The 26,588-nt window shown below is 28.7% G+C and overlaps 1 protein-coding gene and 1 long non-coding RNA gene across 2 annotated transcripts in view; one reads left to right on the forward strand and one right to left on the reverse strand.

The window, feature by feature from the left end:
- Nucleotides 1–2,959: 2,959 nt before the first annotated feature.
- On the reverse strand, nt 2,960–7,320 carry LOC148229724 (odorant receptor 10-like). Its single transcript, XM_088196942.1, has 7 exons — nt 6,400–7,320; nt 6,067–6,335; nt 5,806–6,011; nt 5,649–5,768; nt 5,447–5,551; nt 5,212–5,373; nt 2,960–3,122 (listed from the first exon to the last, which is right to left on the reverse strand). The coding sequence occupies exons 1-7, from the start codon at nt 6,801–6,803 to the stop codon at nt 3,069–3,071; spliced, it is 1,320 nt and encodes a 439-aa protein (XP_088053068.1). The 5' UTR covers nt 6,804–7,320; the 3' UTR covers nt 2,960–3,068.
- A 2,181-nt stretch (nt 7,321–9,501) lies between these two features.
- LOC148229725 (uncharacterized) overlaps nt 9,502–26,588 on the forward strand; it is an 81,262-nt gene continuing 64,175 nt past the window's right edge. The window contains exons 1-2 of the long non-coding RNA XR_015811425.1: nt 9,502–10,065; nt 10,617–10,725. This is a non-coding gene — a long non-coding RNA (uncharacterized LOC148229725). The remainder of the gene's footprint in view (nt 10,066–10,616; nt 10,726–26,588) is intronic.

Genomic DNA, 26,588 nt, shown 5'->3' on the forward strand with positions numbered 1-26,588 from the left:
AATGGTGCGTATCGTTTCGAAACGTATTTCTACATAGTGTATAACCATACAACTTATTATTTGAAAATTAATTAAAAATAATAATAATTAGGCTAATTAGAATTAAAGGCATTTTCACACTGTATACGGCCAATTCTGAATTGTTTTGAACTTGGCCCACGCTCGTGAGGCTGTAAAAAATGTGGGATAGAATGAGTCACCTTGTTTATTCGTCCGTTTTACCGGTGTGAGATGGCCAGGTAGTGTACCACCTTTTCGCTACCTGACGCACGTAAAGAAGCGCAAACAAGATAGAAAAAATGGATTAGTTCCGAGAAATCGTCACAACGTGCCTTGGTATGAATGATATGATTCATGCTCAACTATTGAGTAGAAGTACATAATTTGTTATTTAATTACTCTGGTCTCTTGTTCAGTTTAAAAGTTGTTTACTTTTTTACAACATAATTTCACACGTTATAGACATCAAAACAGTCTAGTACGGTGACTCTGGTGTCATGAAATTTGCATTTTTATGATATTTTGCCTTGCATGGGGAGTGATAGTCGCATACAGAGGTTTACAAATTATTTTGTAAGTATATATTTGGTTCTTTCAATTTTTATACTTATAATTTTTACATTTATATAGAATAATTGCGATATCCAATGCATTTATTCGTTTTCAGTAATGTAACATTCAGTTACTTATCACGTTTATACTTTGTATATTATTATAATATTTGTATCTCATCTATTTTGATTCTTTAATTTTTACATGTACACTGAGCGTACATCACAGGAGTGATGTAAACTCAGTGTACATATAAAAACATTCAAATTACAAACAAACAAATTACATTTGAAAATAAAATATTACATACATACATATATGTAAATATATGAAAATATTACAATAAATATCAAAAAATACTAGAAATTCACTAAGGAACGTTACGTAAAAATATCATATCATTAGTTTTACTAAAAGCAATTATTTTATTAAGATCTAATTCAGTTTAAATCATAGATGGATTTTTTTTAGTATTATTAAAGATTAGATTTAGTCAACCTGGCAAAATAAAACCAACGAATTAAGATTTTTACTTTGCGTGTATAATTATTAAATTTGTTATTTTTATTTATTTTAATATACATATTTTATTTAACTAAAGGTCTATTATGTATATTTTTATATTAAATTTACTTTTTTAAATATATCATTATATTAAGTCAGTAAAGGTGAATTTGCCAGACGTGGCTTTTTTTTGCTTAATGATTTTTTAAATGCTTTTTTTATATTTTGAAAATCGTTGACATTATTTTTATTGCTATCAATTGCTGGCAAAAAAAATCTTATTAAATTGTTAAAATCAGAGTCGGAGTAGGACCATAAGATAATGTCGGAGTCGGAGTCGGGAAAATTTTAAATGAATTCACGGTCCTGGTTCTTAGTGAGACAAAGAAACTTGAGAATAGTTGCTTAAAAAAGGTATGTACATAATATGATATTTTTTTATCTAAATACATCCATTATATGTATATAATAACAGAAGAATGCGTATTTACATTTCCAATTTGGGATTTTCCCAAAAATATATACAATCCCGGTGAATCCTTGGATGAATTTGCATATATCAATGTTCAACATGTTATTTTCCTCGTATGCTTATTTAAAATCAAATATGCTTAGTTAAAAAAAATTAATGGCAGCTTAAAAAAATATTGAAAAAGATGCTTGAAATGCTTGTATCTTTGCTTTTTAGTCCACGTTTTCTAGTTAAGTTATTAATTTAATATAATATGAGTTTTCCTTATTTAGTAATTTAAATACAAAATAGTCTGTTTTAAGATTTTTCGAAATTCTTATTTAATCTAATTCTTTCTATGGTTTATTTAAAAAAATGCCACACAAAAGAGTTGTTTGCAAAAAAATTACTATAATACATATTTATATAAATTATGTAATATTAGGAAAAATATAAAAGCATTAAGTGAAATGATGACCGTAATTGTAAATTGATTAATTACTTTAGGATGTACTAAGAAAAATTACGATTGAGAAAAGCACTAAAAAATCTATTGCATATCTTGCATTAATTTCAATGAAATATAAGAATCTACACATTTTTTTGTTCATTCTGTAAATTTGCCAAATATAAATTTATAAACAATATGTTGATTGATTTAAATTTAAATGATTTAATGCGGTTGACTACATTATTGTTTATAACTATGATATCTACGATCGTGCAATACAAATAACCTGTGGATATTGCAGTGAATGATTTACAAATCATCAATTATTATAAAACATTTAATTTATAAAATGAATCACGATTATAATTATAGACTTTGTATAATATAATCGCAATTTTATATGTTTTTATTAACATACATATGTTCATAATAAAAGCTAAAAACATATCGGCACGCATGAGTCACATCGTTTTTTTTTTTTATTATTTACATTGTTATACATTAATCGTTAAAGTTAATGATACACGATTTGACTCTGATAATATTAAAAAAATGTTATAGATTCAATATTATAAATAATAGATATGCATGATTGTGAAATTGTGGTGTTCTGGTTATCTTATGGTTTTCCGGCTCTCGTTTTCTTTCCGCCGGAAATGGCTAAGATTCCAACATGCCTTTTCCGGATGCTATGTATAACCATTCCGGATACGGTCGTGTACCTTGCGGTGGGTAAAAACCAAAATTCGCTTTTAAAAGCCATTGAATTATATTAGTTATTTTTAAATAGTTTAAAATTAATACGCAAAATGGCATATTTTTTAAAATATGGAGAATCGCAATACAAATAATTGTCTTTTTAAATCATTTTTATACATAACCTTCTGGTCAAGGACATCCGGCGGTTATTTTTTAACGTATTCCCATGTTTTTATTTTCTTCTTTGAGTTCCGAAAAAAACTCGTAACGCAAGACAGGAAGGTCAATTCATCTACATCTAGTATTGTTTACTGAGAGAAGATTTATTGTTATACATTTATAATTACATATTATGTGAATCTATAACTACAACATATTATTAAGTATTTTATTTTGTAAACATAATTATACTTATTCATTAATTTGCCTCAATATGGTAAAATATGAGCCGGCCGTACTCATTATCTGCAAACATAAATAAAACACTTCGTTAAAAAGTAAGCAGAACTGAATTATGTACAAACACAGAGACACTTTGCATTAATTATAATTTAACCAATTCTAAAATTATTTTTTGCCGTTTTATGGTATATCATATCAGTGTTTTAATTATGCTTGAGTGTTTAAAAACAGAGGTTAACTTACATAAACTGAAATCTGAAAATAATAAATTTAATGTATACATTTATATTTAAGTTAGAACGCTTGATATTTAATAAAACTAATTTGACAGTTACAGTAATATGAGTCATTTCTGTATTGCATCATACTTGCTTCATTTATAGTACAATAATATATATATATATTTTTAGTTACTCAAAATTCCGAAGTAAAATAGTAACGATAGCTTTAAATATTTTATAAATTTTTATTATTATTTTAGTATCTATTATAAGAGATTTTCAACGTCTTTACTATTTCTACAAATTTTTTTAAGCCGAGTTACGATTTTTTAATTTTTTTTCTGATATATTAAAAAAAAATTTTAATTAAAATTTTATTCTACATAATTACTTTTTCTAAACGTTAAAAAATTTGATTTTTCCTTTTTTGAATAGTTGCCATTTTGAAACAATATGGCAAATCAGGCTTTATCAGATTAGCATTCTTGACAGAAATTTGTACAAAAAACTTTCATATTGATATAATAAAACCTAGTCAGTTATTGTGTCGTCAAATTTAGATACATGCAGGGCTTTTTTAAACCAAAAAAGGTGCTTTTGTCAAACGTTTTACTAAAAAAAATTATATTCAAATATCATTTATATTAAATTTAAAGCAATTTTGCCACAAAGCGCATAAAAAATTAAACAAAATTTATATGGGAGATTTATTTATTTCAAAATTTATTGATATGAGAGTACTGATCCAAGTGTATTCAAACCGAATTTTGATCAATAGGAGGGTGCAAAAACGCTCGGTAACGAGCGTCGCAGTGGGAACGCTCGTTACCGAGCGTTCCCACTGCGACGGCGCCGACACGATTTTATTGCTTTTGACGTGAATTTTTTACTTCTGAGATGGGATAATTGTTTTTTGCGCTCTCCTATTGGTCAAAATTCGGTTTAGATGTTCTTCATTTGATTCTTACTCCGAAATATTCTTTCATTTTTAAACTTGGGGTTAAGCTTTTACACTTAAAAATAAGTAAAATGAAAATAATGCCGTTATATATACGTAAAAATTAAGAAATGAAATGTTACGCAGGGAGTCAATGTTTTTTAAACATTAAAAATACTGTAAAAAGGTGCATGAACGCCGTTCCACCACGTTAAAAGCTCTGGTTGTATGAATTATGTACATACTTACATATGTATGCATATATAAACGTCTGTTTGTTAGTATTTGTTTTTGTATGGATTTTTGCGGCGACTGAAATAAGATCGAGACTTCGCACAACGATCTCAACATAAGAGATCGAAACGTCGTAAAAGAGATGAGAGCAAGATAATTCGTGATATGCAAGTCCTCCTAATTAAAAGTCAAAATGGCTAATTTATCACTTAAAATATTTACTGATAACTATACTTTTAACCAGTCTTGTGTAGAATTTTATAAACACATTCAATAAAATTCAATTTACTTATCTCAAAAATTTAAAAAAACTAAATAAAAATGTAGACTTGTTACAAAAATTCAAAATTACGCTTTCCTAATACAGCTCAAAGTTACTGTTATTTGTTTTTATTACTGTTATTTGTTTTATTTTATTAAATCCATTTTTTGTCATTTTACTTCATTGAATGAAAAACGAATATTGGTTAGAAATATTCGCCAAGAACGGAGTTGAAAATGTTAACAATTTTTTTGCCTATAATAGATTTTGTAATCTCGGTTGCTTTCATTAGCTAGTTTGATCTGCCATATTGTTCCAAAATAGGAACTATTTTAAAAATATTAACTAGTTCAAAAACGTTTTCTAAATTTTTTATTAAAAAACGACAAAATTTGTCTAATAAAGACGAAATGTTTATAAACCAGAAAAAATTAAAAGTCTGATATTGATTCTAAACGAAACATATGCTAAATTATTTTACAAAAATAAAATTAATACCGAAGAAAACGTTTCCAGTGTTACGCATATGTAATCAATAGCTCTGAATTGCAATTCCTTATTTGAGCGCAATATGAAGATTTGCATGGATGCAGCTATTTTCTTAGAAATCCCGTTGAACTCCCAACCGCAGGAATAACAAGCTACTCCAGCTAAATGTGCCTTAAATATTATAAATAAAAATAACTCTACTGTAGTAATATATATTCAATTAAAATATTTTAATTTTATAAACCTTATGTTGTAGCATCGAACCAAGAGCGCAGGGAATGTATAATTGGACAATTGAACTAACGAAAAGTAAAATAAATAATAAATAGACTTTTCCATGATCCAATCCCTAAAAATATCATAATATATTATACAATTATAATGATAAAGGTATCGGAAAAATAAGGGGTTAATACAATTAAATCAACAAATCATTATTTACTTACTTCAGCTACTTGAAAACCAGTCAAACATAAACAAATCGAACTCAAAGTCATCTGATTCACTAGAGTTGGACCTAAAACTCGTTCAGTTAGATCAATTAAACTAAAAGTGGAAATTATAAACTTATTAATTGGATTCATAGTATGTGTAATAAATTAATAAAATTCGATACTCTAATACTCTCTGGTGTCTGATTAAGATTTTCTTGAGCCGCTTCATAACTATAAGTTCTATAAAATTTTCGCTCATTTCATATCCTTGCTGAACATATTCGCTAAAGTTGTACAGCTCATTGAAATCGTTTGTTATGATGTCAAACTGACCAATGGCGTGTAATATGTATTGAATAAAGAAGGAAATATAACCTAAAATAATTAATTATTTCAAAGGAGTTTTTTTTTTTAAATAAATCTATATTACCTCCATAAATTTCACAATTCATAAATATAGCAAAGTAATCCACGATCAAAAACATTTCATAAATAGGTGTTGCGTATGCGTCCAAAAAAGGCAGCCAAATGTCGAAAGCTAGAGGTCTAACCCTATCCTCGGTGTACTCCTCAAATAATTGTTGATATATTATTTCAATGATAGTCTTTAAATAGAATGATAGCAGAACGGTAAGTGCGAACGACAGCCATCCTATTGATAATTTCCATAGAAATATTTGATTTTTAAAAAATATGCGCCTGCAAGATAAATTAGATGTATTGACCATTTATGACTTATAAATACATTCATCTCATGAAGTACCTGTGTATTTTGTTAGCGGTGTCCATCTCTTTGAAATCTTCATCAAGATGGCGTATTAAATTCTCGATATTTTTACCCTGGATAGCAAAGGATATCAGCTGTATCACATTCACAAAGTTAATCAGTAAATAAGTTGAGCTTTCCAGCAAGGCGGGAATATTCTTGATCATATACGTGTGATAAATGTGTAAGGTCATCATAGACAGTGCGATCACGCCAGTTCCAAAGCAAATGGCTAACCATATAAATCGTAGAGCGGTTCGATCTTTGTTAAAGTAGATACCACGAGCGAGCAAGAATAGCTTTATTACAGTGTGAAATTGATAAGTTCGCATGCCCCTTGAATCGAAATCAAAATCGACTTTATTCAAGAAACGCACATACTTCTGAAAGAGTACCTTCATTTCGACGCTGTGATCGTTCAAGTCTTTCACTGTGGGTATTTATAAGTAAATGAGGTTCGATTTCAAGAATTCTCAAATGTTGTATCTTAACATAAATGCGCAAATTAGCGACAAAGTATGACAAGCTAGTTTCAATTAGTGTCATTAATTGCAGGTCACTTGAAATATTTCTTAAAATTTGTATAATAAATATTGACAGAAAAAGACAAATCGAAATTGTCGAAGAAGATGTACGAATATATATATTTTTTTCAATGAATGTACAGAAAATTCTTTCAGCAGTTTGTATCAAAATCTGTAATATTATACAAGAGAATAAAAATGATACAAATACTTTAAATTCAGAGGACAAGAATATTTTTCCCAAAAATAAAACGTAAATATATGTAATTATTTTTTTTAAATCATACAAAAATCCCATCTAGTTCCTTTAGTAATTGCTGATAGTTCAAGTCGAAAGTGCAGTAATTTGGCTGTAATATTAAAATTAAGTACAGCTTTCTAATAAAAAATAATGAAAAAACATACACGAAAGAAATTACATAAAAATATTTTTTTTTAACATTTAATTCGTCATCTCTTTTGATATGTAAATATATATGATATATAATATAAGGAAGATAGAGAAATTAGACTAGTGGGCGCCGCATGAATTGAAAGATGGCTTACGACTAGAGTCTCTAATTCGAGTAATCGAGTACTCGATACTCGAGTATTTTTGTCTATTTTTCAAGTACTTGATAATCGAGTATTTTGAAAATTACTCGATTAATACTCGAAATTAATTTTTTTTTAAATATTTCAGAAACAAAAATAACTTTAACTCGGTCCGGTAAAGGTTAACGTCTTGCTTTTATTTGGCGTTTATGCCCGAAGTCCCGAGTTAGAGCGGTTACTATCAGGTATAATTTTTTCATAGTTCCATAGTTGCATAGTCGGCTATGTTAGTGGGTACGACGGAGAAATTTCTTTTGTGTTTTCTGTTCGACAGTCCCGACTTATCTAATTTATGGCAATGAACAATATGAAATATCACCAAAAAAAAATTTTTAGGTTTTATGACTATGCAGTTGTAGCGTAAAGTGTTGTCAATTGTTTATAGTGATCCCTCAGCTTAAAATATAAATCAAAACAATTGTGTGTTTTAAAGGCATTTAAAGTAAAGTCAGTTCTTTGCGAACCGTTTAGCCCTAGAGTGAAAGGGATTCACCCAAATACATCTTCGAAGGATATAGATTTAAATTCTTCGCATTAATCAGAAGGAGTAGAATATTGTATATTGTTAAGAAAAAAAATCTATTCAAGAAGAATTACAAAATGCTATTTTGTCAATAGTCGAAGGAAATAAGAGAAAAGCAGAGAAGGGAATGAAAGAAGAGAACATAAAAAGAGAGTTCAAAAAATTTTATATCTATAAAAAGCAAATAGATATAAATTAGAAGCCTTATCCAACGCGTTAATGACAATAAGACCAACATCAACAGCAACGGAAAGGGTTTTTTCCATAACGGGAATAATAAAACCAAAGGTTAGCAGTAATATTAAATTCGAGACACTTTTTGCATTATTGTTTTTAAAAAGTATGTTCGTGAAGTTAAAATAATTGTAAAAATAAACATACTAAGTATTTTATTTATTTATTTATATGTGCACGAATTTTAATAATAGCTATTTTGGTACATTTGGTAAATACTCGAAAGTACTCGAGTACTCGAGTATTTTAAAATTTTAATATTCGATACTCGAGTAGTTGATGGTTCGAGTAATTGGAGACTCTACTTACGACTGCTTGAAGATGGTTTAGGTAAATCTATAAGGATAAGAACAAGATCATTTTAGAAACAAATTTTAAATCGTCGACACGTTTAAAAATACAAGGATAAAGTTTGTGAGAATTATCACTTTTTAATAATATCTTTTTATTTTTCATGAATTTTGAGAATCATCCTTTTTTCTTTATAAAGTTCCACTAAATAATTTTATTCGTATATCAAAAGATGCTACGATTAAATGGAAATGCAACATTATATTACCTGACTCATGCACCAGATGATCTATAATTTCGTAATTGAATAGAAGGATGAAATAATAGCATGCATTATGGGAGCGTCTCCGCCCTTCGTTTTCTTATTAAAGTACTGCAAAGGAATTCAACTCTCTTACAGGTATTATTAGGTAATAACGCAATTTTATATTTATATAATTATATAATAAAAAATATTTTTAATTGCGTATTATATTAGTTTATTTGTCGCTTATAACAATCAAATGTAATTGATTCGATAGATGTATTATATGTAGATAGGTATTTTTCACCATTATGTAACAATAGCAATCAAATTAGGATGTGATAACGATCATATTTGTGCTTCGTTGAATGAATCAATTTAGATTTAGCTCAGATTATTTGCGACGGAAATTAAAACTATGAGGAACGGTCCACAGTTATGTAGCAATCCAAAGTTGTTCCAACTTGTACCAGCAGCTTTTCCTTTATTTTAAAGTATCTTTGTTCTGTATTTTTAATTTTGCAATAAACAAATAATTATTATTTGGCTGCAGTCACTCAAAATGTAGATTTTTTTCACTGATAAGTTGTCAATGACTTAATGTGGATCAATGAAGGCGATAATACTCACACACCACAATTTTAAGAGCACGGGGATTTTCAATTATTTATTAAGAAACGAAGAATTTTTGTCAAAAATAGGTAGCTCTGAAAAGTATGTTTAAATGCATGATTAGTATTAGCAGTATGATATAAAATTATTGTTGTTTTCTCTTACGTTTTAGTTTTATTTTGAAATGTCCTCCTTTCAAGTTTAAATAATGTGGACCAAAACGGTTATAATATAATAATTTAATTTGACCGCAAACAGATGAAGGGCTTTTAATAACAACATTCAAAATAATTGTATAAATTAATTTCCGATCATAAAAAGTGCGTTGCGCCACTGGCCGGCGCGGCGTGCCCACGCGGCGCTAATTAAAATTGCGCTTTGCATTTGACACGGTGTACGGAAGGTCATCTCCGGCAGTGGCGGCAGTGGCGGCTCATGTGGGTGTGTCGGCAAAACAGTCGACGCTGGCACCGACGCAGTTTTCGGCCGCGGAGCCTACGTCACGCAGAAAATTCTGGATCTCTCCGTTGCAAGTGACGTCACCGATGAATCACGTTTGTTTATCAATACGCCGCCGGCCGGCCACGCGAACTCGCCCTTCTCAGAAAACCTGAGACAATTCGACTAAAATACGTGAATACGTAAGTTGAAAAAATAATCTCACATAACTTACTTAGAACTTACGCACGTCGAGTTACGTGTGTGCATTATGCAATTGGATGAATTTAGCATTGTTGGCGTATTGTTGTGTGAGTATTGCGCAATGGGATGAGTCAGGGTAGTGGATGTTTGTAGGTTCAAGTTCAATGTCGGGGGAGAACGGTTACAGTTGTAACAAATAACAATGTTTAACGCATGCATTTAATGCGCCTTAGCAACACTATTTTTTCCTTAAAACTCTTGATACAGAGACGTCATTTGGGAAGGAGGGGATAGGTGGGGGGCATTCCAACCCTCCCTTGAATTTGACCAGAGAAAATTATGTTCAATTAATGAAATACTATGGATTTTACTGAAATCGAAATACTAAAAAAACATCACAAAAAAGCCCAAATTTTGTCTTCCTCTCTGTAAAAAGCTGAAATGTACTTCTTGATTCTTAATCAGAAATTTTCGGGTTATCCCTCAAAGAAAATTTAAAAAAATAGTCTCGAATCTATCCCGTAAATAATTTAAAAATATGTCATTTCAGTGAAAGAAAACTACAAGACCTCTGAGGACCATCCACTGAACATCACCCCTCCGCCAACTTCTTCACCACCGCTCGGAGAATAACGATACTCACCATAGTTTGTCGCAATGTATGTAATATCGACTTATAAATTATTACCAGTTTCCAACGGTCACACCCCTTAGGGCTAGAAAACCTTAAAAACAGATAGGCGCTAGTGAATTTATATGCTGCTCAAAAATATCTATGAAACTCAATTTGACAGTTGCGAAACGTACATTTCATATTCAAACCCAAACCTGCCACGAATTAACTTAACCCAACTTGCCAACCCAAATAAAAACTAATTATAGTCCTAAAACATTCGTTATGTAAATTCTAAATAAAAACTAAGCCAACTCAACTCTCAGCAAAAAATAGGCTGAAAAAGAAGTACAGATAGATCTCACTTGAGTAAATCTTCAATACAAAGTTTCTCAATTTGGGATAATTCTCTGTTGATAATAACTTAAGAAATCTTCCCCCTTTTCACTCCTTTTGGAGTAAAAGGGATCAAATTCCAAATCGCACAATTTCAGCTAAAGATCAGATCGGACATTCATAATGCTGACAGTTAAGGATTTGGACAACAGAGTAATATCTTCTTATGTTTTTTTGACGGTCAAAGCTTCATGCATTTTCCAGCTCTCAATCAGCAAATATCGGAATGCAAAAGCAAATTTTCGAATGAAGCATCCGCCTCACTTAGGAAATAGCGAAACTTACGATGAGAATTTTACTGTCAAAATTTGTAGTGTGTTCGTAGAGCGTTAGATTAATAGCTTATCGTGGTAATTAGTCTCAGATGTGTTTTAGAAAACGAATGTCTATATTTATAGTATTTTGCCGTTTGATATTGAATTAATGAATTACTTCTGTGATCTTCTTGAGATTTACTATCATATATTTTCTGTGTATATTTGCAAATCTTTCGAATTTCTTTTGAATAGGAATCTAAAATTAGTTTCTGTGATCAATTTGTGGGTATTTGTTTCTTTGATCTTCCACCCACTGTGTTTTAAAACGTAGGAGAGACTTAAAAAATCATACAGATGCGGAGATATTGTCTTTCATCTGCACAAAAGAAACGCATCTCCGTTTTCTTTTTGAAATACAAATCGTATTGATAAACAAAGTCACGCTAATTATCTTCTGGCTTACTTAAAGTAACTTATCATTGTATGCTTATCATTGTTGCCAAAATGTAATCATCGAGCAATAGATCAATTACATAAACATTAACTGTCTTATAATTTATATAAAGCAGAGCTTATTAACCTTCTTTATTCTATGGACCACTGTGCAATAATTAAAATAAGATTATATAAATAAATCACATCATAATTAGATAAATCTATTCTTAGAAAAAAATATGGGGTATTTTAAACAAATAGATTTACAATTTTTTACGCATTCTTTTTTCTCGTAAGGTTCTTTCGGAAAATCTTAAAAGACCAAAAATAATGAGTAATATAGATTATGGTGCTCTGGCCTCTGTTATAAAAAAATAGGAAGCATTCAGAAGCGGTATATCAAAAATGATTTTGTAGACTAATTGTCCCAAAAAAAAAGTTTTGGTGCCCGTATTTTCAGAAATATTTTGCTGCCAAAATAGTAAATGAATGATAATGAATAAATAAATGGTACAAAAATGTTTTTATACATCGTTGTCTTATTGATTTTTATTAGTACTCGTAGATAACACAATAAAGATCAGCGCATAAAATATTTTTAGAAGTACCTGAATGTGAAGAAGATTGTTTAAAAGCTTCTTATTGTTTGAAACACAAAATATGCACAAACAGATGAGAAATGTCGGCAACCTAAGTCGAAATTTGACTTGCTTGTTTATTATATTTCCCAAAAAAAATATAAAAAATAAATTTTGAATCCTTGAATTTTTTTGTATGTATCAATATTTAACAATATTTTGCAGCACTAACTTATCAGTAAAAAATTCAGTTCAAATGAATGGTCATTCTTTTTTTATTGCCAATTCATAAAGAAAATAATTAAAACGCCAACACCAGTAATACCGGTATTTTCTCTTTCGGTAAAACCGGTATAATTACAATCCCTATAATCATGAAATACCAGAATTCTCCAAGAATTTTCAGTTAACCTTTTGTTGCTACAATGTTTTTTATAATTCTTCTTTGTAGCATATTCACCAGTTAGTGCTACACATCAATTAAATATATAAAAAAAATGTTTAATGCTATTGATATAATAACGTAGTAACAAATTCCCAAATTCATTAGCTGGCCATACACGCGCGGGCATGTCCGACAGATTTGTTCGTCGCGTGTGCCTGGCGGACAAATCCGATCGTGTGTGGTGAGAAAAGACACAGATTTGTCTGTTGGTCGTCTGTCCGCTGTCAGTGCTCAAAACGAACGCAGATCCGAGCATCACGATTTCAAAACGAATGCAGATTCGAGCACCACGTTTGCACGTGTGTGCGCTTTTTGTTTGTCCATTCTTAAGAAATTTCTTCCAAATTGATAAAACCATCACATATTAATAATAATACATTTAACTCTGTTGTTAAACTAGTCATACGGGATAAACATCTTTTTTACAAAGCTGTAACGTATTATGACTGTATATGTAGTATTTACCGGGTTTGAATATTGAAAGCTATAATGACATTATCAGATATTTTTGTGTTCATATTTTGCACTGTTGCTATTCGCATTCTATACGTTTTAGTTTATGTATATTTTATCAAGCAGAAATGGTGTCAATATAATGATAATGATGGATAATTGATTTGAAAATTTCAGGATAAAATAATATCAGGAATTGATAATAAATGTATATATTTACAACTCTTCTAATTCGTATTTACCTTAAAATAGCATATTATAGCTTTAATTTGTATATGGAAATTAAACAAGTTTTTTGTTTTCAAGTTATAACATATGTATTATAAATATTTGCATATTTATCCAATTTATTAAATTTCCGATGTACGCATTTACTAAACCTCAACATCCACAATAGTTTTGGATGACTAACAAGCACGAGTAGCTTTATGATAATGATAAGCGAATTATTCATATTTTATAATTAAATCTTATTATTTTTTATTGTATTTTTTTCACTTCTATTTTTCACGCACATTGTTATCATATACGCACATGATGACATTATGATTCATTTATATATTATAGATATCTTTTCATACAAAAACAATGATCAAGTACCTAAAAATAGATTACAATATTCACTAGTTCATATTTGATAGTTGTTAGTATATATTTAATTAATTTGCTGGAATAATATATGCACTTTTCTTTAAAATACATACATATGTATCAAATTTAAAGAAAACGACAGAAGTTATACCAAATAACACAAAATAAACATTAGTTCATGGCAATCGATACTTTCCTTGACCCCGACGAAAAATAATTAATTATATTTAATTTCAATGATCATATTTCATTTTAATTTTATACACACATATTTTGACGTATTGTAAATAGGAATATTACGATTTTAACATCCATACAATACAATAATTACTTTACACATTTTTTGTGGTCGAAATATGTATAACGTTTTGCAATATAAAGTAATTAATCACGTGTGTGTAATTGTTTATGCATCATTTATCATCGGTAAGGAAGAAAACATTTTTGTGGTTTAATTCAAGGTTAATCATGGCAAAGAATCATTCGGTATCCCTAGAAACTTAATCAAACCATGACGGTGATAATCATACATACAGGAAATTACTCAACATGTCAATCTATCGGTTAAATATGGAGTTATAATTAATTTTTTTGACTAAATTGTATTTGACCATAATGCTAACAAGGGTCAAATTTCAATTAATGATTAATTGAGCGAAGGTCATAATAATCATTTTAAATTAACAAAAATACGTTTATTTAATCACATTATGTATATGTTACAGCGAATGATTATTACTAGTGAAGTTATATTTTTACTAGTATAGTAAAAATATAATTTCACTATCTCAGACAATTAAATATATCAAACAATTGATTTACAATTTCACTAGTATGTATCAGTAAAACTGTATTTGTCCACAAACAATCTGAAAAAGATGATTTAATTAACGTTAGTCGCTAAGTTACACTTAATTACTATATTTTACAATTTAACGCCTTTTAGATAAGTAACACATATAACCACTATTCGCGGTTGTAATCAATTCGCACCAAGGCCTTAGCTTAACTATTTACTTCCATCAAAGTTTACACAACTTTAATAAATAATAATATATTATTACACTAAATACTAATAACACATTAAAAAAATATACTTATATTTTTAAATTGTGTTATATTTTTACATAATACTACAATTTTAATGGGAATTAATATAAATACGGAACATACTCTATGACACTTAGCATTGATCTTTAAATATCTCTATGTCGCATTAATATTCATAAGATTATTGCATGTGATTTGCATTATGATAAATTTATGATATCATACAACTTCAAGCATGTGCTATAAATACAATTTATTCGCTGTGAAGGAGAATCTTAATTATTATTTATTGACACCAATAGTACATTTTCTTTATTGTATATACTTATTTTGTTTTTATGTATGTATTATGTAGGATTCAACTTTTAACTCACTTACTTAGTAATGCAGCTGGTAGTAATTAGGTGGAATTTAAAACGAAGTAGTGCTTACACGTCAACGCCATTCTAGATATTCGTATCACATTTATGAAATTTCAAATTTTTTTGATAAAGATATATTGACATACGTAGGTGTGGCAAATATTTATTTATAAATAAATAAAATATTATATATGTATTTGCCACTAATTTTATCAGGCGCGTACGGTGAGATACATTCCCTTTCGCTCGCTCGCGTGCTAAGTGACGAGAGTGAGCGAGAAGAAGTGGGCGTGCTCAACGGATGTAACGCACGCTCCTATCTCTCAATATATAGAATATATTTCACCATACGCGCCTGAATTTTATGTTAAAATATAAATTGGCGGATCTTCTAAGTTAATCGCATGCTAAAAGTTTGGCAAGTTTTCTTCCAATTAAACTCTTGGTAGCTTCAGCTTCTAATAAAATTAATAACACGACAAAAAATGTTTTTTATCGCTATGAGCTAGCTGCGACTCGGATAAATATCGATATTATTAGCGTTTTGACGGACCGTATGGTACGCAATGCTATATGATAATGCCTTATAACTCATATATTTATATCAATATATTAATTTAAAATGTGAAGAAATCAAGAAGACGCCATTCCTCGTCTTATCCCCAAAATTAACTTTGCAGCGTGTGTTGCTCAAACTACGAATGACCTTTGCCCACATGTATGAGTAACAATAGAACCATTTATTTAGTAACAATACATTTAAAAAAATGTATATTTTTTTTAGATAAATGCAAATGCATATTCATAATTTTTATATGTTTTTTCGAGTTTTTTTTTTCAGTTACCTAAATATATTGTAGATTATTTAAATACAGCTAAACGATTTTTAGATATAGTGAAACAAAAATCATACAAATATGAACTGTTTCGAATTATCAGTATATATTTAGTTAAATATATGTATCATAAAAAAATATTCGAAACAAAGGATATTTATCTTATGACTATATTATAAACTTGTGAAATAGCTAGAGATAATTTAGACATATTTATGTATGTATGTTTAAGCAACTGTTAAAGCAGTATATGTATGGTGTTAAAGTGAAACATTAGACAAACATTTGAAGAAAAGCGCAAAAAATATAAAAGGTCATTTTAATCAATTAGTTTGATTACCGTTTAAATGTAGTGAAGACATCTACTATGTAAATGTCAACAACCAGCTAGATTAAAAAAAGTGGTTAAAAGGTTAATCTAATATGGGAAATGTTTACCAATCACTGTATTACATTTCAAGTACAATTTATAAAAAACATTTATTTGCACAGAGCAATTTATTTGGCTCTGAAATGAAATAGCTATTTATGAATTATAGATTCAATATAAAAAATCTTAACATAAGAAATTAAACAGTAATATTACCCCATTAGAAATATTGAAATTTTAAAATTGCATACTTTTAGGCTTTGGAAATTGTTCTCTGTACATTTTTTAGAAAATATCCTATAATGTGCTGCGCGAAACAATAAGCTTTGATTAACTATATTTACAGCCTATGATTACACTCTATTTTAAAAGTTTTTAACACAATGTCTATATTAAAAGTTTTAATAACAGCAAAAATCGATTATGTTGTAACATAAATGTATGAATAATTGTATTAAATGAAGGAAAATCTTAACAAAACGTAAGTGAGGACATTATTTGATAATAAACTAAAGTTTTTATTACTTTTTTTATTATGTTAGACATATGGTCCATTACAACTATTATTATTACATAAATTCAGAGCTGTCAGCGATAGCTATAATATATGTTTTTAACAATTCCAAAACTGCTTCGCCCGCGCTGTTTATATGATCTGCTTATCAAATAAAAAATACAAAATTTTTCTTCCATTATTATAATCTTTTCCTCTGTCCACTTGAAAAATTGCCACATTTGCATTATGTCCCGAAGGTCAGATGTTCGTGACACAGTTTCGCATATGCTCACAATGGATGTAAAAATACTTACTGCAAGAGCGTTGGTTTTATGAAACCACAAGTGTCCGTGATTTGCGTGAGAATCGAAAAATTTTGCAAAAAAATTGCAAATTTAAATGTTAGCCATATCTAAGCTAGTTTTTTTTCGCTTGAAAAAGCAAATATTAAATAAAAATTATCTCTTTTGTGTTATCAATTTATCCCAAAGCGACGATAATCGCATATCAAACGTTGTGCAGTTTCATAAATGTATTATTAATTTGTCGTATATCACTGAAGCGTAAAAACCCATGCTATACACGGTTAGATTATGCGCAGGTTTAAAACATTTTTAAATAAAAAATGTATGTATTTCTTAATAAAAATGTCATTGTAGCAGTATAAAAAAATTATACATATAAACAACTTAGCATTATAAAATATAAACACATATTTCAATTTACGTATAAAGTTAAATTAATAAGAAATGATGGTAATGAAATAGTTTCCCTTTAATCATAATTACTATGCTTGAGTAGAAAATAAAACATTTTAGGCTAGTGTTTCCTCTCTGCTGTGGCATCGTATGGTGGAGTCTCTCTCTGGCCCTGACCATATGGTCCTCCATCTCAGGCCGTATTTGACTTCTTCTCATTGGAGATCAGCCTGAAGTATCAAGGGTTGCAAAGCTCGCTGACAAATCAAAATCATGCAGCAACCATCCAGCCAAATATTGCACTCGTTTCTTCAACCAATGAAATATGTCCACGACTTTAGAAAGTGACCATTGGAGTCCGGGCTTAAGTATTCAGGGCTGCAAAGCTTACTGACCAATCATAATCATACAACGATCATCCACCCAATCGTTGCACTAGCTTTTTAGAACAACGAAATATTAAAGTAAATTTTAGAAAGTGACACATGCATGCTGGACATCTTTCCGAGGTCGAATGATGCAACGGGAATATTATGAATTTACGGTGATATATTGTTTTCCCTGCCCGTTTCAACAAAGAAATATTCTTTCGATGGATCGGAAAGTAATTTCTGTGTTATTTATGTGAAACCCTTTTTTTCCTGGATGTAACGAGGCTTTTGTGTGGTCCACTCTATTGTTAGGTTCATCCTTATTAAGTCTTGGTTACGGATGATCATACCTATGTTATGGTAATTAAAAGTCGCGAGTTTCAAGGAGAAGATCTTCCACAATATAATATACTATATGTATATACAATACAATTATTATATATACTAAGTAGCAGCGAAAACAATATAATCTTAGTAACAATATCATTTATAAATTATAAAAAATAACACCATTTTATCTTTGCGAAACAGAACTTTTAAAAGATAATATTGTTTCATTTAATCTTAATATTTCAAGATAACTTATCAATATATTATATGAAACAGTATCAAAGACCTTTTTGAAATCAGTTTAAGCAGCTTTAACTTGATAAGCATTAGCTAATGACTCTATTAGAATACTTCAATAACATTGATCTACCAGAAACAAAAACAAACTGATAAGGGTTAATTAGTTAATAAATGCAATAAACTATTTTGGACAAAATATGATTTTAATTTTGACTTACAACTGTTTTTTTATTAAATTAATAAAAAAACATATATTAAAATTTAATACAAGTTGCTGGTTTATTACCGTTTTATAGTTTACTAATATTAATAAAAATATATGAATTATTAAGCTTTAATCTATTTATGTAACTGAGAATCTGGAGCCAGTAAATATTAAATTTATGCCTCTAAAGCAAGATGCGTTTAAGCATTTTACGTTTATACTTGAATTTATAAGTTTGATATTTTCGTATCATCGATTCTTGAGATTAGTGGTTTAATATGGTTTTGCGTTATATTTTTATATAATAGTATTTTTTGTATGCTTATGGCAAAATTCTTTAATTGATGGTATTAAATTGGTGTGTTATAAATTATTTTTATATCTTTAAGAAAAAATTGAATTACTAGTGTTACTCCATACCGAGCAAGCATATGTTATTACCGATCTAATTAGTTAGCCAAAATTTTTGTTGCATATATTTTTTATACATATAATATATTCTCTATGAGCTAAAGCTTATTAATAGAGAATTTTTAATACCAAATATCTAATTTTTAATTAATCATCACGATTTTTATCCGTGAGATAAAAATAAATCTAAACAAACCTAATCTGTAATGATCGTTTGGAATTATAATTATATAATAATCAATTTTAAATTTTATTTAAAGATAATTAACAACAATTTAAAACATTTTTTTATAAATCACATTACAATAGTTTGCAAAATAAAGAAAGGAATTTCTTGAAAAATATTTCGTATTATAATATGTTCTTATCAATACCATATACCTCAGCCGCGCAGCTGAAAAATCTTAGTTTTCTTCTTTAAAAATGATTCTTCATTAATTATAGTGGATAGTTATGTCGTTTTACATCCACACAATTACATCATCGTACTAAAATTTTACTTATAAACGGAAACGGAAATTTTTGAGTGATTGTAATCATAAATACATGTGTGCGGTTTTTGTTATCTAAATTGTGGTTCTAAATTAAATTAAAGGCATAATGTTTATCTTTAATATCAAGAACCATTTTTATTACTACATATTTATTTAATTTGTTTTTTATAAATTTATTAGGAATATTTGATTTATGTAATGATAACGTTTTCTTATAAATACTCTTATCTAATATATTAAATATGAAAATATTGAAATTTATGTCAACTAACATTTGTATAAACAGTAACGTTGATTTAAGTAATAGTCATAAGAATTATGTTTTAATTAATAATATTTTATGTTATTTGTATGATATATTAAATTATAATATATTATTTAATGTAAATGTTTCATACACCTGTCTAGAGCTGTGGTCATGTGAGTTGTATCGTGATGGCATTTCCTGTTCTGTTATTCGCATCGCAGTTAATCGCTTGTTTTTTTCTGACTTCGCAATTATTTACAACACTTTTAAACCTTTTTTTTCAATATTAATAAAGCAATCCTTGTGGTTTCTAAAATCATACGAGCTAAAATTAAGCGTTGGTAAAATAATATGGTAAGCTACAGAGGTGAAAGTATGAAAGGTTTCTTTCAACTTTGTTCTGTATGGCAATGCAACATCCCACGCAGAAAGAATTGTTTTTTATGTATAAAAAAAATGAGGATTTATCTTGAGATAAAAATCTTTAACATGTATATTTTGGAAAATACGTTTATTGTATAGTACTACGTAAAATGATAATTAAATTTTGAATGTACAAGTATACCATTAAATTAAATTAATTATCTAATGGAAATATTTTTTATATATGTATATACCTACTTACATATATGAATACTATGTACTAGAAAATTATAAATTATAAAATATAATTATTATTTATTTCAATAAAATAAATATTTATGATAATAATTTTGACGATATGAAGCAGGAATAAAAAAGCATATAATAATAAATTAAGATACATTAGTATATCTAAGCAAAGATTATTTAGGTATATACACATATGTATATGATGTAAGGCAGTCAAAATAATATTTTGCTAAATTAATATGTATGTTAATTTTTTATTAGTTATATTACTATTATATAAAATTGTTGTGCTAAATCAGCTTTCAAAATAATATAATTTTGTATTATAACATAGCTATATAGCTTGAGAGGTTATTTGTGTACGCTTGTTTTTTTACATTGTTAAATATAATAAATTATTAATAAATTTTAAATTAAAGTTAACTTAAAAATGATAATATGTAAACAATTTTATTCAAGTCTTGTTAAATAAATATTTTAAATAACTTAAATACAAAATGTGTTGTGCAAAAGAGCTGAGTTTCGCAAGTGCTTCTGGGAATCTCCAGCTCGGCATGTCCGCTTTTGCCATAATTGCAATATTTTCGTGAAGAAATTGTTAGCAGTTGGAAAAACCTGCCGGCGAAAACCTTGTTACCATTTTTAGAAAATATAATAAATAAAAAAAAATACAGTATGTATAACCAATTTGACGAATCGTGGCTACCGATTCTGTATGGTTGTATAGAATGATTTATTATATTTCATATTAGTTACTCAACATATTTTTTTGTTTCACCATAATCTATACGCAAATTAGTTTTTTTTTCAATAATAACTAGCTGTATGTAATATTTTGTACGCCATCAAGATTTTCCTCCCTTGCACAACTTGACCTTGGAATAGTCGAGGGGGAGATTACAATCGATACTATTCGGCAAGGGGTGAGTTGTGCATTCGGGCATTTATTGACTATGTACGTACCTTTAAAATAAAAACTATTATATTGCTTTTATATTCATTATACAAGCTAAAAATATTATGTTGATTTAATATGAAATGTTTAATCGAATTGAATTATATAATACTTAATGAATAGTTATTTTGTGTAGATAAAATAAAAACCCAAATTAACTTTAACATATTTTCTCTGTCGTGGCAATGAAAATAGATGGCCATTATTTATTTAAGCAATTCCAGGAATTTAGACCGAAAAACATTTATCACTACGCCGTTTTGCTGTAGTGCAATATCAATAATTCTACTGAGACAAATAATGGGCCGCCGTATAGTCTAGAATGGGGTTGTAAAAACGCCATAAGGGACCTTCCGCAGGGGTCGTTAACCGCTTGTGCGTATTTCAATTATGTAACATATCAAATTATTTATAACGCGTTTTTCCAATATTAACCATAAATGTATAAGCTTAATTATTACGTAGATCTGAAACAACCGAGATACATATGTAGTATTTCATTATTTTATTTTCCTAGAAAATTTCGACTACTTGAAATACTGTTTACGATTGAAGATAAACAATTGTCGATGGAAACCATCGCGCTTTCACTAATTTATTATCTACGCACTATCGCGAAAAATAGAAGAATGGAATGCACATCTCTTAGTCCAGATTTTTATTTACATTGTAAACTTACCGTTGTAACACGACAGGTGTTAGACTAATGTGTCACAGACTGTTACACATCTGAAGAAATTTTAAAATCGAGTATATCATCTGTTTTTACATCGTTAACATGTTATTGTAATATATGTATATGTTTTGAGACATTCGAGATTAATATTTAGATCTACTATCAATATAAATATAATTAGTGACAGTAAGTTAAAATATTAAAATATATAATAAATACATTTAGCCAATTTTAAAACAAATAATATAATATGTATTATTTTACTTAAGACTAACTTTAAAGTGTTAGTGATAATAAATAACTATACAATTCTATAGAAATTGAGTTATTATATTTTGTATGCACTACTTATAAAATATTTTATATTTATATTGCAGTAATGCGACAGATTGATATTTATACCGACTATAATTAATTAAAGGAAAATTTATTCTAAGACAATTTATTGGATTAATTATTGTTATTCATAGACACGATAGAACTTAATAAGAATCGGAGTTATGCCTTTAGTTTTCGTTAAGAGTTATTAAATAGTACATATTATATGAAATTTATATTCCATGCTTCTATTAATCTAAAAGGTTTGAAATATCTGAGCCGCCACCATAACTTTTTTCGCATCACCCCATTCGTTTGGCGTGTGGGCGTCTAACGAAAATTTATACACAGAAGGGGGTTGCAATGGGTATCGGACTAGGATTTCCCCGAATCCATCTCGGGAATTTCTCGGAATGAAAGCCAACACGAGATCGTGCAGAAACTCGGAAAAACTTTCCGTTTTATTGAGAGACGGTTCTCGGAAAAACTCCGGTAGGTACAACCGTAAAATATATTAGGTTCCGTATATAAAATACATTTACGCAAGTAGGTATTAAATTTTTACACATTTTGCTATTTTAAGTAGGGGAAATATGTGATGTTGAAAGACGGTAGGGGTATGACGCCCGAGGGTCGCGCATTGCTGGCGCCACCAGGTAGTTTAAACTATAATCCTGGCGCCAGGACACCCTTCTAGACAGGTGGAAAGCAAGGGGTTGTTAAAACGTCTATTGGTTTCTATTTATAAAAATTGCGGGTGTAATTTAACCAGAATTTATTGCCTCAAATCGATAAAGCTTGCGGGTTGTAAATGAGAAATAAAAGACCACCTAAAATTGGAGGTAATAAATACAAAATTAGATTTATTATTTATACATTTCAGCTAATTATTATAGCAGATAATTGCGTAAATAGTGGATAAGATCAATAGAGTAAATCATTTTGATATTCAATCGCGAGATTAGATAGAGACAGGAAAACCTAATTCAAGATAATCGAGCAAAAGTATACTTATAATTTATTCTCCTGTATAATACATATACATTTAAAAAACTCATGTGGAATTTTGACTTATGATACTTTAATTTATTATAAATTATTTATAGTATAGATCTATTGAGATAAAAATAAAGGTAGTAGTGACATTATCACGTAGCAATTGTGTTTTATATGTGTTTATATTTAAATTAAATTAAAACCTAAGATATGATCATATTTCTGTAAAAATAACTACTAAACATCATTCATAATATTATAAAGATCAGATAATGGTACAAAGGGTAAAAAGCATGTTTATAGACATACGTCGTGTTTGATTTTTTTTGCCCTCTGATTATTATTTCCTGTGATATAAAAGGGTTATCATTTGTATATCTTAATGAAAAATATCATAGTCCTACAAAGTCATCCATCGAATATAAAATGATATTATTAATATTATTTCATAGAAAAATTTAAGTATATTTATTTATTGATACCAAATTTAATCATTTAGTTTTTGGTATTGATGTATCATTTATAGAGAATTGTATTTTATACACTATTCATCTATGGGATGAATATCCAATTCGCTATTGGACATACTATTGCTATCGAATAAATTATTTAAGCTCTCAAATAACTGCCGTTATTATTTCACCTTTACCAAACCAATATTTAATGTCAACTATGAGGAGCTGGTCCAGTTCGTGCCATTTCATTGTAATATTTTATGATTATTTTTCTCTTCTGACTATGTCCAATTTTTGTGGTATTGTTTATTTTATACTTTTTGTATATTGTATTTTTTACCATTGTGACGCGATGGAATAACAAAATGTTTGCTAATCATAATTCCTAAAGTCGGTCATAAAACTTGCATTGTCAAACAATGTTTTTTGCGGTTTTAATCGAAAATCTCTCGTACTACCTGCGCTGAATGCAACTGTGAATTTAATAGATAAAAGCCACTACTCTACCTCAAAACTGCAGCGTATGTATTACTATAAAAAAAATATTCGTATAAATTTAATTTTTAACAGAAAAAATTCAAAAACCTTTACATTTCTAAATAAATTGTGTGTATCTATTGCGTGCATCTACTATGTTAATTTTTCATGGGTACAATACTAGTAATATTATAATTAATATACAATTAATACCTACAGATGGCTCCAATTGTCAGAATTTAGCCCATCCCAGTTATGGCAATTTATTATTATTTTAAAGTTTCGCATTAAGCACTTAAAACATGTATGTAATAATTAATTAGAATAATAGCTAGGTTTTAATTGGATTGTGTAGTACAATTTTAGGCGCCATCCGGCGCCACTTGAGAGGGCGTCGAGACGCCAATGGGCGCCAGTGGCGTGCGTGTTCGCATGCGGTGCAAATCCCCGTTATATTATTAAAGGACGATGTGTTCCAGATAAAAGCAAAACAAACGTGGCCACCACATGGGACGGTGACCGTGAACAATAAACCTGGATTATAAATAGGGATATCGTTGCGAGGTTACAGCTGAAACGGCTCGAGACCCTCTTCTCTTGCGCTTTTCTTTTTGCACTCGCGATGATTCACGCAGTCTGTGTATTTTTATTTTTTGCAATACGTGTCTCAGATTATATATAATATGGTACATGTCATCTACTGTTCCTTTACAAACATATGTGTGTATATATATATATAAAATATTTTTTACGGATTGTTAAACACGTGTGACAAATCGAAGTAAGTTGTTGGCGCCTACGTGAAGATTAAATGCGATGAAAGTTTATATTTATAGCTTATAATGCATTAGTCTATTTAGTAGCAGATACCTTTTAATAGTTATTTACTATTTAAAATAAACTTTTAGGGCAACTGTAATTAGATAATAAATAAAAAAATGTTGTGTATTTGTATCTAACAAATAAAATAACAATTTGCGAGTGTATTATATATACCTCATTTTAATTATTGTGTATAATATTGCTTAATTTAAAAACAACATATTACAGTGGGGCGATTTGAGTGTTTAATATATTTATATGTATAATAATTGTAAAAGTATGCTTGAACTATTGATGTAAGAAATATTATGAATTAATGCTTTAATTTTGTAATATGTAACTGGGTATTTAATAATAAAAATATGTAGATGTAAATAATTTTAATATTATCTATGTGATAATTTAAGGATAGCTAGAATATTTTTACGAAGGTATGGGTTTATTTAATAATATCCTAAAACCTTTTATTAATATATCCATAACCAATATTTTAATTATATATGTTGATTTTTTATTGTTGCTATATTAAAATTAGTGGTTAGCTAATACAAATTAATCAATATATATATATACTATGTATGAATCATCGGTTCATGATTAAACGCTTATATTTTTTATCTCAAAAATTTATGCACAATCCATCGACAGATCCGGTAACTTTGAATGCTAAACGTTCGCCCAGCGATGCAATTACCGTTTCGCGGAATAGAAAGTGAGCGTGTTGTTTTTACAAGATGATAATGTATAGAAATTGTATAATTCTTAACCGGATCTAGGCTCTATACTGCGTATTCAAAAGTTCAATAAAAAAAACTAGAGTTCCGGTTACCTCCAAATTATGGCACATCCGCGAGAAGCACCCTGGCGGAACGATGCCTTATTTCTGGCACCTATTGCTTTAATTATTAAAAAGTGTATACATAATATGTACATATTTTATATATATTACTCTCCTGCATATATTATATGGTTAAAATTAATTATAACATATACAAGTGCTTCAATCTTAATCAGTAGCACAGTTTTCCATTCGACCCTTCGTTATCTAATATCCGCGCTAATTAAACAAAACATTTTATGAACACATTGATAAACGTATATTTACGTATTTATGCACATGTGTTTTTAATACATACTATATATGTATGTACATAATAAATCTCACCAGGATTACATTTTGCTAGAAGCGTTGTATTTAAATTTAAATTAATTGTGAGTTTTGACGTCGCAGATTTTCTAAAATGCTGATTTATCTTGATACATATGGGATTTAGTTCATATCTTAAATCATCGCAGATGATGGCTGGACTTGATCTGAGCGTGAGATCATCGT

The sequence above is a fragment of the Plectrocnemia conspersa genome, unplaced genomic scaffold, assembly GCF_051122295.1.
Source record: "Plectrocnemia conspersa isolate PC_06_02 unplaced genomic scaffold, ASM5112229v1 ptg000011l, whole genome shotgun sequence".
NCBI lineage: Eukaryota > Metazoa > Arthropoda > Insecta > Trichoptera > Polycentropodidae > Plectrocnemia > Plectrocnemia conspersa.